Genomic DNA, 13,867 nt, shown 5'->3' on the forward strand with positions numbered 1-13,867 from the left:
GAGCGGACCAAAAGGGGATAGAATTATGGCACTTACATTGATTGCCTGAAAAATAGGTGGAAGAGCATAGTTCCACTGTGATTATGCTAAGCAGCTTCTTTAGTGCCCTGAAAGCAGCTGATTTTGGTTGATTGGTTGAAATCACTGATTTTAATTATGATTTAAATTAGCAAACAGGAAATCTTGATTTAAATAATTGATTTTAATCTTGTTTTGTATTTCTATTTTTTGTATTTTCCTATAGAAAGGCTGAGTCTTTAGTTGGTTTAAGAATTAAAACATGTTGACTTACAAATAAATATAGCCTTCACACTAAATTTGGGGCTTCCTTTTACTCACCAGGAGGATACGCTATATCTAGACACATTTATTTAAGCAGTTATATAGCTTAACTTGCACTTATTCGGGTTATTAATTTTTACAGTTTTTATTATGTTGGAAAGTGGTGAAGGATTTCTTACTTATTAGATGATTATTTTTTTTACTTGTGATTTGCATCAAGCTTTATTTGAATGGAAATTCAAATTAAATTAATATGCAAAAATAACAGCATTTAAAAATTGTTTGGTGTTGTGTTTTATTTCCTTAAATGTGCTGGATACATAAGAAAAATGTATCAAAAAGTTTATCAAAACATATTTTTCATTTAAAACTGATTTATTAAACAGAACTGATTGTTTCTGGTCACCATTTCCAGTCAAGATTTCAGAACTAGGAGCTACTTTTGCACCTATTTTTTAATGCACACATTGAAAATAAAAAAAACCCAGCTTTTCTGCATTTTCAATCCCCAGTTGGTCTCTTAACTTTCAGAGAGCTACTCATGGTGAACTAGTTGAATGAACTGAAATGAAGAAAATATTACCTCTGCACCTGCAAAAGAGACTACTATTGTCAAAAACTGGTTTTATCACTACAACAAACTGTGGTTACAAGTATTTAAACAGTTACTTCCACCAGTTCAGTGGTCTGACTTTCTTTAAAACTTCAGCACCAAATTTGTATTGTATAATATTATTTTAATTTAATTTAAATGACTTTAATAGATAATAAAACACTTATAATTTAATATAGGTTGCAATCATTTCAAATAGGTTTATTTAAACAAATAAATCCATATTTGATTATCTAAAAAATCAAATTTAAATAAAAGGTCTGATTTTTTTAAAATCTGTTTTTATCCATCCTTTCTAAAAGCCAAAAGGATTTTAAAAGTTTGATGTCTGGATTCAAGTTTTACTTCACCATATTTTGTCACTGTAGTTAAAGCATACTTATCATTCAGTAGATCACCAGCTAAATTTTGTCCCTACATTCAGACGTACACACATTTTGTCATACTTTCAAAATCTTTAGTTTCGTTCAGTTAAGCCTCTTCAAAAAAGAGTAGTATCATAACAAATGTAGTCTCTAACTTAACATGGTTAATTACTGTTTTGTCCTTGCCATCCTTCACTATGATAATTATATATAATATGGATTATGTTGAAAAAAAATCAGCTACAATATAACATTACCTGAGTCATTGCATGATTTGATACACAGATCAGGTAGGTGGTTTTGCCTTCTTTACTTAGATTTTTAAGGACCTTTGAACAAAATAATTTCTACATGCCTTTCTTGCAAGTACTTGCTAAGAGTCAAGTGGTCTATAGTTGAACTGATCTTTCTTTTTGCTATTGACTAGACAACAAGGCTTTTTCCTTTCTACTTTAGAGGACTGACTTCCTTTTCTAAAAGTTTGAAAATTATCTGTTGAGAGTAATTTTTTTCTGCTCCTAATCTTTGTATGTTACTGTTTTGCCTAAATCAGTGATTTTCAACCTGTGGTCCTCAGACTCCTGGGGGTCTGCAGACTATGTCTAAGTGGCCTGCGAAAGGTGACAGTGAAAATACAGTTTCAGATCCCAGAAAAGGCATTTCATTTTTCTGATCAGTCAAAAGTATGTGAATACTCCAACCTATAGATCAAAACCCAGAAGTGTTGCTACCATAGAAGTTCACAGTTTAGCACTTTTTCTCATGTTACGTCAAATGCCGTGCCGAGCACATGCAACATTAATAGTTGAATTCTGTTCAGCCAGTTTTCAGGTAGGGGTCCGCAGAACACAGGTTGAATTTCCAAAGGGGTCTGCACTTCCATTTGAAATATTTTGGGGATCCACAAATGAAAAAAAGGTTGTAAACCACTGGCCTACATATAAGTACTGTGTTGAAATTCAGGCTTTTACAGATTCTGTGTTTTCCTAACCCATTCCCCTTTTCAGCCAGATAAACTTTAACCATTTTTTCCCTTCAGCTGCCTTTTATGGTTAATAGGGACACAAGGGTCTTCTAGTCTGCCCCCTGCCAAGATGGGGGATTTATTGTGTCTATATCATCCAAGACAGATGGCTCCCCAGCCTCCTTTTGAAAACCTCCAGTGAAGGAGATTCCACAACGTCCCGAGGCACTCTTTGCTCCTATGGCTTGCATTCCATCCCTTTAATCATCTTTGTCACTTGCCTCTGGATCCTTTCTAGTTTCTCTATATCCTTTCTATAAGTTGGTGACCCAGAATTCGACACAGAACTCCAGCTGAGGCTTAACCAGTGCTGAATGGAGCGGTACTATCACCTCCCGTGACTTGAATGCTATGCCTCTGTTAATGCAACCTAAAATTTTATTTGATATTTTTGCATCAGCATTGCATTGCTGACTCATGTTGGGGTTGGATCCACCACAACTCGCAGGCCCTTCTCAGCAGTGCTGCTGCCAAGCCGGTTTCCCCCCATTGTGTATTTATCTATTATTTCCTCCTTTTCAACAGATTAAAGGACAGCCGCTTTGTACTGGTCAATCCCAAATGTCTCTTGTTGAGCACATAGATTCACATTTCTCTGTCTCCTCCATATTTCTAATATAGGAATGTGATTTCATCATAGCTGATAGTTATGTGATTTGAACAATCTGTTATACAGTAGGCAGCTGGAGGCAAAAGGTCCCATCATTGGTGCCTGGGATGTAAGATTAGTAAACTTCAAAAAATCTGTGAACAGCACAAATATATAGTCACATAAAAAGAGATTTTGGAGCAATAGTCTGCAGAGTTTACAATATTGGAACAAACATTTCTCAAGGCACCCATTTGCTGTTGTGGTGGTAGTGGCTGAGCATACCCATAGCTTTGCCAGTCACTAGTCATTTTCCTAAGAAAAAGTGTGGTGCTTTGTTTAAAGGACATTTTCAAGGTTAACATGCCAAGAAGTTTATCTTTTAATATAAAGTGCCTTTTGAGGGCCTCTGGATACTGAAAACAATCACTCAGTACTCAAAAACTAAGTTGCAGCATTGTTAAAGGTCATCTGTTGTGCAGAAGGAATTATAAACAACAAACACAAATATTCTTGAATTGCTTAGTTCCACAGAGTAGAAAATATTTTGTTCACATTATGCACTGCTGCCAGGAGCACTACCAACCTTAGGAATCAAAACAATGTGACTATTTTGGAACTAATGTCAGACCCTTTAATTTAAATAAATCCATCAAAGAAAATGTAATTTATGAGTTTCTGGCTATTACTGGTCCTTTGAAATTAGAGTGGCAAAATTCCAGTGTAATGGTAACCTTTTAATCCTTGCAAAATCTCCATATTTTAGTATTTGTTAAATGCCATAAATAGCAATATACTGACTATCTAAATTATATACTATTAAAATGAAATGCTTTATCACTTGTGCTATTGAGAAGATAAAATAATTGTTATAACTGTATCTTGTGTTTTATATGCAGCTTTCTTTAGGAAGTGTGATGTTTAAGTCTAAGATATCTGAACAGTTTTTCATTTGATTATTTGACTGGGGAGTTGGGAAAGAGGGTAGTGTGTGTTGGGTAGAGGATTCTTCTGTAGTTGCATACAAAAATGGGGAAATGTATCAGTCTGATAATACCCACTTTCTGTTTGTGTTGGCCACTTGTCCAAAATCACATACTCTCTCCTTTTCTGTCTTCTTGTGACTATTTTCTCCTGTCAATATAACTATGGCAGCCCACTTGCACAGGTTAATTGAAAACAGGATTTGGCCCTGGGTTTTTACAATATCTCTGGCCTGGTACACTAATGGATCCTTATATTCACTTATCTAGGCCAAATTTAATTTCTGTAACTTCAAAGAATTTCCTTAAATAAATTATTAATTCTTTTTTATTTAGCGTTGATGAAAAATAGCAAAATGATTTTTGACTCTAGCCTCTTTGGTGCCAAGACTATATTTTAATCTATGTTTGGAAAGCATCTAGCACAGTATAGGTGCTGATGCAATCTAAATAATAAGTAGCAAGTCTTTGCTGAGATTTTATTTAGATTATACTTTGAAAACAAGCTTTCAGTTTTGTTTTTATAGTTTTTCCCAATGGAATAATTTATTTCCACAGAAGTGTACAATCAATGTCATTGTGTAAAACGCTAATTTATTTTAATAGATGCTTTGATAAATATACTGGTAGTTTCCTAACAAAGACCATTGTATCTGGTGCCATAGAAAAAACAAAATTACCAAAACTGTCACTTTACAGTGACTGCATTTTGCAATTTCATGCTGAGACGCCATAGATAGTAGCAGATGGAATTAAGGATGATGCTTTTGTTTCTGTTCTGTTTCAGCTCCTTGTGGAGGCCAGTATACTGGATCAGATGGTGTGGTTTTATCACCAAATTATCCACATAATTATACTGCTGGGCAGACTTGTCACTATTCTATAACTGTACCTAAGGAATTCGGTAAGAGTTTGGTTTTACTGATTTATGGCTCACTAACTCATTTGTTCTAAGGTTGATTTTATTTACAGTTTAGAAATAGTTCTAAGAAAAATGAAACTTTTTGTTTCTTATGCAACAATGAGGGTAAACTTTTTGTAATATTGCAAATTGTTTTGCGAGAACATACATACTCTTGTTGCAGGAATAGATTAAGGGTTTTCACCATCCCGTCTGCCCCAGGGTAATCAACAGAATCCATCTAAGAATGGTCTAAGTCTGTTATCCAAGAACATCATGAACTCTTTCATTGATTACATCATTTATCATCATGGCATAATCATTCATCAGGGTTCATGCATACACAGTAAATCAGTAGGTAAGAAGCAATCATAATCCATAATATACCGGTAAGTATAATACAAAATACAAAAGCCAAAACTTTATCTAAGTGAGATCTCTGGAAAAGTTTATAAAATAATCACCAACTAAATTATCAGAGGGGTAGCCATGTTAGTCTGTATCCACAAAAACAATGAGGAGTCCGGTGGCACCTTAAAGACTAACAGATTTATTAGGGCATAAGCTTATGCCCAAATAAATCTGTTAGTCTTTAAGATACCACCAGACTCCTCATTGTTTTCAACTAAGTTACCTGATTCTTGCAGTGTGTCAAAATAATTGTACAGTATCTCTAAAGCATGTTTGATTGGAGTTAGAGATTGCAGGTATGGCCTTCAATAAAGCCGGTTCCACTATTGTGGGCACAGCTAACTAGGAAGAAAATAGATGGCTGCCACTTTAATTCTTACTTATCAAATGTGGCTTGAAAAATGAATCCTTCAAATAATTGGATTTACAGCAGTTTAGTATATTTAGTACATATTATGTGCCACAAAATCTTTGCTGTAAGGATTCAGCAGCTTTGCCACTAAGGAATTTGGAAGAGCTGCTAACAGAAATAATTACAGAATCACAGGTTGAGATCTTAGGGAAGGTTTATCACACATAGTAATAATAATTTAATAATGTGCCCTTCCAAATCTAATCTTTTGACACTATCATGTTTTCTCCAAAACAGTGATCTGTGTCAACACCCCTCTGTCTGTGATTGTGCAACCTGTGTTCAGTAAGCCCCTCCCTAGCTCAATCCTCTCCAAACTGATTTTGACATCCTTACCATCAACTCCTACTATACTCCTTTGACACTCTTAGTTATTGAGTCCACATAGTTTTAAAGAAAAATTGTTAACTCAACTTTCTTTCTGCTGGGTGCTGGTCCTTCTGTTTGTATTATCATATGCTTAAGGCTTAGTACCAGAGATGGTGGGTCAGTAGGGTTTAAGTCCCACCATTAATGTCACCGCTGTGTGGTGTGGCTGATGTAGGGTACACTGCCATCTGCTGCCACTGGGGGACTGTCCAGTCCTTGGAAGTTGGCATACACCTGACTGCCACAAGGAGAGTTCTGTCCCTGCAGCATGGAGGTGGTAGGCAGTAGAGGAAGGAGACACAGAGCAGACTGTTGAGGCTAACCCCAGAGAGGTAGAATATAATACTGCCTGCTTCTGCTCCCTGATGCATCTGCTCCTGCTTTTCAGCAACAGATTTAAAATATCCTAGTTTTTAATTCTGTAATGAGGACAGTATAGGGCAGGGAAGAGGCTGCCCCTTTTTCTTTCCATTTTCCCACCAGACTCCCTTACTTTCCTGTGACAGCCTGGACCACAGTGTCCCAATTTTTCCCTTGATAAATAAGATCACCTACCAGTCTCCAGAATAGAGACTCCATTACATACCAGACCAACCAAGCATTCATTTATAATGCTTTTCTGGACCAGAGAACACATTTTTAAAAGTGAAGGGGAATTAGAATGATAGGGATCCGGGGGGAGAGGTGGTCATAACACAGGGAGGTGGGGAATTTGTGGATTAGGGTGGAGATCCTATTAGAATGTGTGGAATTAAGGGACAGGCTCAAGTAAAGACCTACATGGAGCCTGGTTCTGGTTTGGCTCATAACTGAAATGATCTCAAAAGTTACCTTTAGGATTTTGGAGTGTGGTGAAAAGAAAGCACAAGAAGCAAGCTAGTGCTCAAATTATGTGTGTCGGCTCATTCGTTCTGTTGTCGATCTCTTTAGGTAGTTAATACATTTAAAACTAATGAATTTTATGCTAAAAGGAAATAGTTATTATCAAATAATATCCATAAAACATGAAAATAAAAACACCAAAAGGAATAAAATGTTAAAACTAACTAAGCAAGAATGTTAACAGCAGCTTCCTGCAAGATATTCTCACAAGATAGCATTTTTAATTCAAAATTCCCTGCCATTGTGGAAGTTGAAAAACGTATCTAATGCCTTCCAGAACTATTTAGGCTTCTGGTATAGCGAGAACATATCTTATGTTCTGATCAATATTTTCTCATTGTTTCCCCTTTTTGTCTACCTGTTGTCTCTTGTCTTATACTTAGATTGTAAGCACTTTGGGACAGGGACTAGCTTTTTGTTCTGTGTTTGTACAGTGCCTACCACAGTGGGGTCCTAGTTGCTATGATAATATAAATAAATAAATAATAATAATAATTAGATAAAACATTCCGCTTTTGTTTTACACATCAAATTAAGTTTCCTAAACAAGAAACCATAGTATAGGGGGACAAAATTTTGGAGCAGCAGTTCCTAAATTCTACCTCCCCGCCCACAATCCTCAATTCCATGACAACACTAATTTATTATCTTGCCATGAAATATCCTTTGTTTCCATTCTCTAATCTGTCATAGTTACTCCACTGAAGTCACTGGAATTATTTTAATTTATATTTGTGTAACTGAGAGCAGCAATTGGCTCAAAGCTGTCATTTTAAGAAATATTATGGACCAAAAGCTTTAATTTTCACCTTGTAATCTGTTCTCCATTGCATTAATAGCTCACTTATGTTAATAACTTCATCTTCTAAAATATCTCTTTGGGATTGTCATATCTTTCAGTTCCCTTGCTAGCTAGCCTAGTGCAAGAGAGAGAATGGTGGACTGCAGAGTGCAGCTTTTACTCTGACTACTAATGATGCATAATCTGTTTCTGCTGCCAGGGCTTCTTTGGCAAATCTGTTTTCAGCATTGCACCACATTCAATACGCAAGAAACAAACAAAAATATATGGGAAAATGTCACAAACATTGAAGGTATTGTGTATGCCTAGCTCAACAGAATAAGGAAACATCTGCAAAGGACAAGTAGAACACTAGTGACTTGTGACTCACATGGCTGCAGTCTTGTTGTGCTCCCATAAAAATATTTCTGGGGTGGTTTTGATTTCAGAGTAATGGAGAAGTCAATAAATGATTGTGTAGAATAATTTTACGCTAAGGGCTTTTAGTTTAATATTTCCCTGGGACAAATTTAGCTCTGATGTAAGTGGCCATAACATTTTTGTTGTGTGTCCAGTTTCCAGCTTCTTGCTTATGAAATCATTTTGGAAGTTGTTCTGAATTATTTCACGTTCTTGAATATGAGACTTTGAACTATGGCATGTGAGCTTTGTCTGAGATTTTATATATATGAATCCAGCTAATAGTTCAGTTAGGAATGTAGGCAAGTAGTTATTGTCCAGGAGTATATCACATAGTAACTGATTTATAGGGTTTAGAGTGGCTGCTGGGGATGAGTCACTGAGAGGTCTGGCCAGGTCACAGTCAAGTTTGATGCTTCCTATCTCATACGTTATCACCAATAAAGGTAGTTCTCCAATTTGTATTATGGTCTTTTACTGAGTTTTTACTGGTATAATTGATTATAGGTTAGTAAACAATTCTGATAATATCAGTTTTTTTTCCAGAAGAGAGACACAATTTAGGGGTGCAGCAAGTTCCAATATACTTTCTTCACTGCTAAGATCCCCTTTCTTCTATGACAGTTCTCTGGCTTCACTTCACCTCCCTCCATTTCAAGAATCATCTTCTGGGTCAGGAGGAACTAACAAAGAGAAGGCTGGTCACAATGAGAGTTGTGTGGAGGTTGTGTGGATGGAGGCTGGGTTAATAACTGAAATTGACAGATAAGCATCAGTGAAAAGTTGGAAAGTGATCGGGGCAGGGGCGGCTCTATGTATTTTGCTGCCCCAAGAACTGCTGTCAGGCATCTTTTTAAAAAAAACAAATACATTTTGCAAATGTTACACTTGTAATGAAGTGATTAAATCAGATAATATATTTAAAAGATTCATTGTCATATTTCACAAACTACAATGTGCACCATCGGAAACACATCTGAATGCCTATGCCTTGGGTGGTGTTATTTTTGTGATTTAGAATAAGGAAAACATTGTAAAATGCTGTATTTTTCTTATTAGAGTTCTGTACAAACAGGAATAAGATATGTTACTGTGATTTTCTTTCTTTGGAAGATAGAAAAAGAGTCAGGGGAGAAGGACAAAACATTGAAATGTTTACTTAAAAATTCATCAAAGCATTACAAATTATTAGTGTCTTGAGAGAGCGGTTATAATACAGTTCTATTAGAGCTGTATACATTGAGACATATGTATACAACCAAAGGATTTATTACAGAATGTTCCTCTCCAGAACTCATAGTTAGGTAAACATAAAATTGCTCGAGGTGTATATCAGTAACTTGCAAAGATTTTTTTTTTGTTTTTAAACCAAACACGACATATCCGTAGATTATCTCTACAGCTACACACTGAGACATATATGCTGTTTTTAGATTTATTTTACCATATCATATCGATTGAAAAGAGATTTTAAAAAAAGTTGGAAATAACTAGCCAATGAGTATATTACTGTGCTGTAATTCATCATGTGTGCGTAACACACAACATGTGTGTACAATATCGCAAATAAGAATCAGTCACAATTAATCTAGTTGTTTCTTTGCTAACAAAATATTGCTTTATGATATGATAAAGTATTTTTTTATTAGGTTGAGTTATTTTTGAAGTTCACTATTACAGGATGATTATTTACAAAATTCACTATTGCAGTGAATTTAATAGTTCTTAATATTAATTAATAACATATAGAAATGCCCTATATTAAAATATGCTATTTGTTGATACAGTTCAAATTGTTTACAATAGAAATGAAAAATAAATATAACGATAGGTTAAAGGTGATAATATAGTATTGTGTTTCTATTATATTACCAGTGTTTTGCATTAGTTTAGCTAAAATGAATAGTAATAGGAAGTGATGGAATTGTGCAGTTATAATAACTTTTGTTACTTCTTCCTCAGATAAGTGAGAAGGGATAACAAATAATATATGATATTAGATGCTACCTTGGGAGAGTACTAATATGATGAGGCTTTCATGCGTTAGCAATGCTGATATTTGGTAATCAGAATTAAAATAAATTAAGTTCCTTTCCTTTCTGTATCTTCTTGTTCTTCATTCTCAGAGGTAGCAAAATCAAATGGTAGCTACAAAACTCAATCCCTAACTTTTTAGCATGATGATAGTTTTGCCTTTGGGGAAAGGATAATTTAATTTGTTAATTTAAAAATACAAAAATATAAAAAAACAAATTAGGGTGTGTACTCCTGTTAATCACCAAATAAATGAAATTAGCTAATGGCTATATGATGAGTATCTTTTTATCTCTTTTATCAGAACAGAAAGTAAATTAAGATGCACTCCCTGCATGAAGTCTTACAAGAACCCAGCGAGGAATCATTTAATAACGAGTGTAAGCAAAAATATCCTGTATGTTTTTGTTTTATTTTCTCTTATTATTTTCCAGTTGTGTTTGGGCAATTTGCCTATTTCCAGACTGCTCTGAACGATGTGGCAGAGTTATTTGATGGAGAACACCCTCAGGCTAGACTTCTCAGTTCACTTTCTGGATCTCATTCAGGTAAAGAGAAAGCAAAAATAACTATAAACCACTTATGTGACTTAATATAGAAAGCATGAACTTCTGCACATTGTGGGTCTGCTTTTAAAAGTTAAGTAATTGTGAAAGGGATTAGCTGTTGGAACAAACTGTCAAGTGAAGTGGCGGATTCTCCATCTCTGGATGTCTTCATAACAAGACTGGATTATTTTTGGAAGATATGCTTTAGGCAAACACAGGTTATTGGGTGCAATGCAGGTGTCACTGGATTAAATTCTATAGTGTCTATTATGTAGGAGGTCTGACAAGATGATCTATCACAGGGGTCGGCAACCTTTCAGAAGTGGTGTGCCAAATCTTCATTTATTCACTCTAATTTAAGGTTCCGTGTGCCAGTAATACATTTTAATGTTTTTAGAAGGTCTCTTTCTATAAGTCTATAGTATATAACTAAACTATTGTTGTATGTAAAGTAAATAAGGTTTTTAAGATGTTTAAGAAGCTTCATTTAAAATTAAATTAGAATGCAGAGCCCCCCGGACTGGTGACCAGGACCCAGGCAGTGTGAGTGCCACTGAAAATCAGCTCGTGTGCTGCCTTTGGCACCCGTGCCATAGGTTGCCTACCCCTGATCTATCAAATGGTTCCATCTGGCCTTAAAGTATGATCTCTGCATTGCACACACAAATTTTGAGTGTCTAATTTATGCACACAAATAACTTGTGTGTACAAAAATCAATTATTTCTGCATTTGCATGTCCAGTTAACAGCTGGCCAGGTATGCAGGCAGGTATCTGGAGTGAAATCCTGGCCCCATTGAAGTCAGTAGCAAATCTTCCATTGACTTCAGTGGGATCAGGATTTTGTCCCTGATTTACATGCCTGTGCTATATATTTGTACAACTAAAATGAAACATGCACAAAAATATGTTTGCAATTGCATGCACCTAATATTGAAAATCTGGCCTCACAGAGGAATATACATTGAACTTTACAAATATGAATTTGGGATTTTTACAACACACCGTTTTCCATTCTTTTCAGTCTTGAACATGTGGCTTATTTTATTGTTTACTACTTATTAGGGAAAAATATGTATCTGTTTTACAATTTAAGGAAAATGTTTTAATGTTTGAAAAATGAAGACTATATTTTCCCTTTGGTAATTCTATTACATGTAGGTTCCTTCCATGCAAAGGAAAAAGCTCCAGAATTCATTCTAACATTGTTTGCAGTGGTTTAACAACAAAATATTGTTTGATTTTTAATTGTCAAGGTAAAAGAGAGAATATTATCTAAACATCCCATTTTGCTGCATCATACATATATACGTAAAATGAAGACCAACATCTATATTTCCCCACAAGCCTTTAGAAAATGATTGAAGGGCAAAAAACTTGCAGTTTTTCCTTATTGTTCCATGACAACTTCAGAAGAGATTTAATATGCCAGGTTCATATTTCATTTACGGTGATGTATATCAGGAGGATCTCCATAGAAGTCATTAGAGTTACAACAGTGTGTAATTGATGTGAGTGCGAGACGCATGAGACCTATTGAGTCAGCTCATTTAAACCAGAGTAAATAATAGAATCATAGAATGTCAGGGTTGGAAGGGACCTCCGGAGGTCATCTAGTCCAGCCCCCTGCTCAAAGCAGGACCAATCCCCAACTAAATCATCCCAGCCAGGGCTTTGTCAAGCCTGACCTTAAAAACCTCTAAGGAAGGAGATTCCACCACCTCCCTAGGTAACCCATTCCAGTGCTTCACCACCCTCCTAGTGAAACAGTTTTTCCTAATATCCAACCTAAACCTCCCTCACTGCAACTTGAGACCATTACTCCTTGTTCTGTCGTCTGGTACCACTGAGAACAGTCTAGATCCATCCTCTTTGGAAGCCCCTTTCAGGTAGTTGAAAGCTGCTATCAAATTCCCCCTCATTCTTCTCTTCTGCAGACTAAACAATCCCAGTTCCCTCAGCCTCTCCTCATCACATCTTCATTAATTTCAGTAGTTTCTCTAGAGTTATGCTGCTAAACCAGTAGTTCTCAAACTTTTGTACCGGTGACCCCTTTCACATAGCAAGCCTCTGAGTGTGACCCCCCTTATAAATTAAAAACACTTAGCACCTTATAAATGCTGGATGCAAAGCGTGGTTTGGGGTGGAGGCTGACAGCTCGCGACTCCCCATGTAATAAACTCACGACCCCCTGAGGTGTCCCGACCCCCAGTTTGAGAACCCCTGTGCTAAACAGTAAGCACACCTTTGTCATAATCCAGAGTGGTAAACTGTGCATGCCAAAATTGCAGAAATACAAAATACAATACACAAATATATATATATATATATATATATATAAAATAGGAAGTTGGAAATCTGAATTTTGATATGCATTTAGCAAAATCAGAGTAAATATTTTAAGTTTCTTCATGATTTCTTAAGTTAGCCTTCCAGGTTTGCAAAGCTTGCCTTGAGGAGAGGACATACAGAAATATGCCAAGTGATGAGCTAATATTATTTTAAATTAAATTGCTTTTAGAAGAGCTATTTAATAATCTAATGTTACTCATGTAGTATGTTAAATATTTCACAGAAACAGAGAAAGATTCACTTCAAAAAGAGAGTCAAGGACCTATTTTCTCTCATTTTAGTTTTAGTTTTGTTTTGTTTTTAAATTATATATTCTATCTTTATAGAGAGAGACCCTAGGGCTCTTTTGAAAGCCTTTTAATTGTTTAATGCATTTTGGAATGCAAGCTAAAGCTGTCAGTCACAGATAAACTCTGGCAAAAACTCTTTAAATGACACTGGCCCAAAAGGGTAACAGACTCCCAGGCAAGCAATTTATTACAGCTCTAATCCCAACAGTAAATCAGTAAATATCAGAAAGTTTATAAATAATATAATTGTACATCATAAAATGTTTCTGTTTGATTATTATTTCTGTATACCTCCAATGCCAAATTTAATGTTGTTAAATATGATTTGCAGAATTTTTTATGCTAAAACATGGAAGGAAAAAAGAAGAAAAATGTACTATTGTCTATCAGGTTTTTTTAACAGGATATTTTATTAAAATCTAAAATACTCTCATCTTTCCAATCTTTATTTCAATTTTTCCATTCTCTCTCTTCCTTTTCTTTCCCTTCTTCATATGTAGGTGAGACATTGCCTTTAGCTTCATCCAATCAGATATTGATGCGGTTCAGTGCAAAGAGTGGGGCATCTGCCAGAGGTTTCCATTTTGTCTACCAAGGTAAATCTGTTGGTTT

At 35.5% G+C, this 13,867-nt stretch overlaps 1 protein-coding gene across 1 annotated transcript in view; it reads left to right on the forward strand.

Annotated features, from left to right (window-relative positions):
• The window catches only part of CSMD1 (CUB and Sushi multiple domains 1), a 1,946,356-nt gene that overhangs the window by 1,628,764 nt on the left and 303,725 nt on the right, over window positions 1-13,867 (forward strand). The window contains exons 31-33 of the mRNA XM_054023823.1: window positions 4,644-4,760; window positions 10,501-10,614; window positions 13,756-13,851. Of these exons, the coding sequence (XP_053879798.1) occupies window positions 4,644-4,760; window positions 10,501-10,614; window positions 13,756-13,851 (327 nt within the window). The remainder of the gene's footprint in view (window positions 1-4,643; window positions 4,761-10,500; window positions 10,615-13,755; window positions 13,852-13,867) is intronic.

The sequence above is a fragment of the Malaclemys terrapin genome, chromosome 3 (assembly GCF_027887155.1).
Source record: "Malaclemys terrapin pileata isolate rMalTer1 chromosome 3, rMalTer1.hap1, whole genome shotgun sequence".
NCBI lineage: Eukaryota > Metazoa > Chordata > Testudines > Emydidae > Malaclemys > Malaclemys terrapin.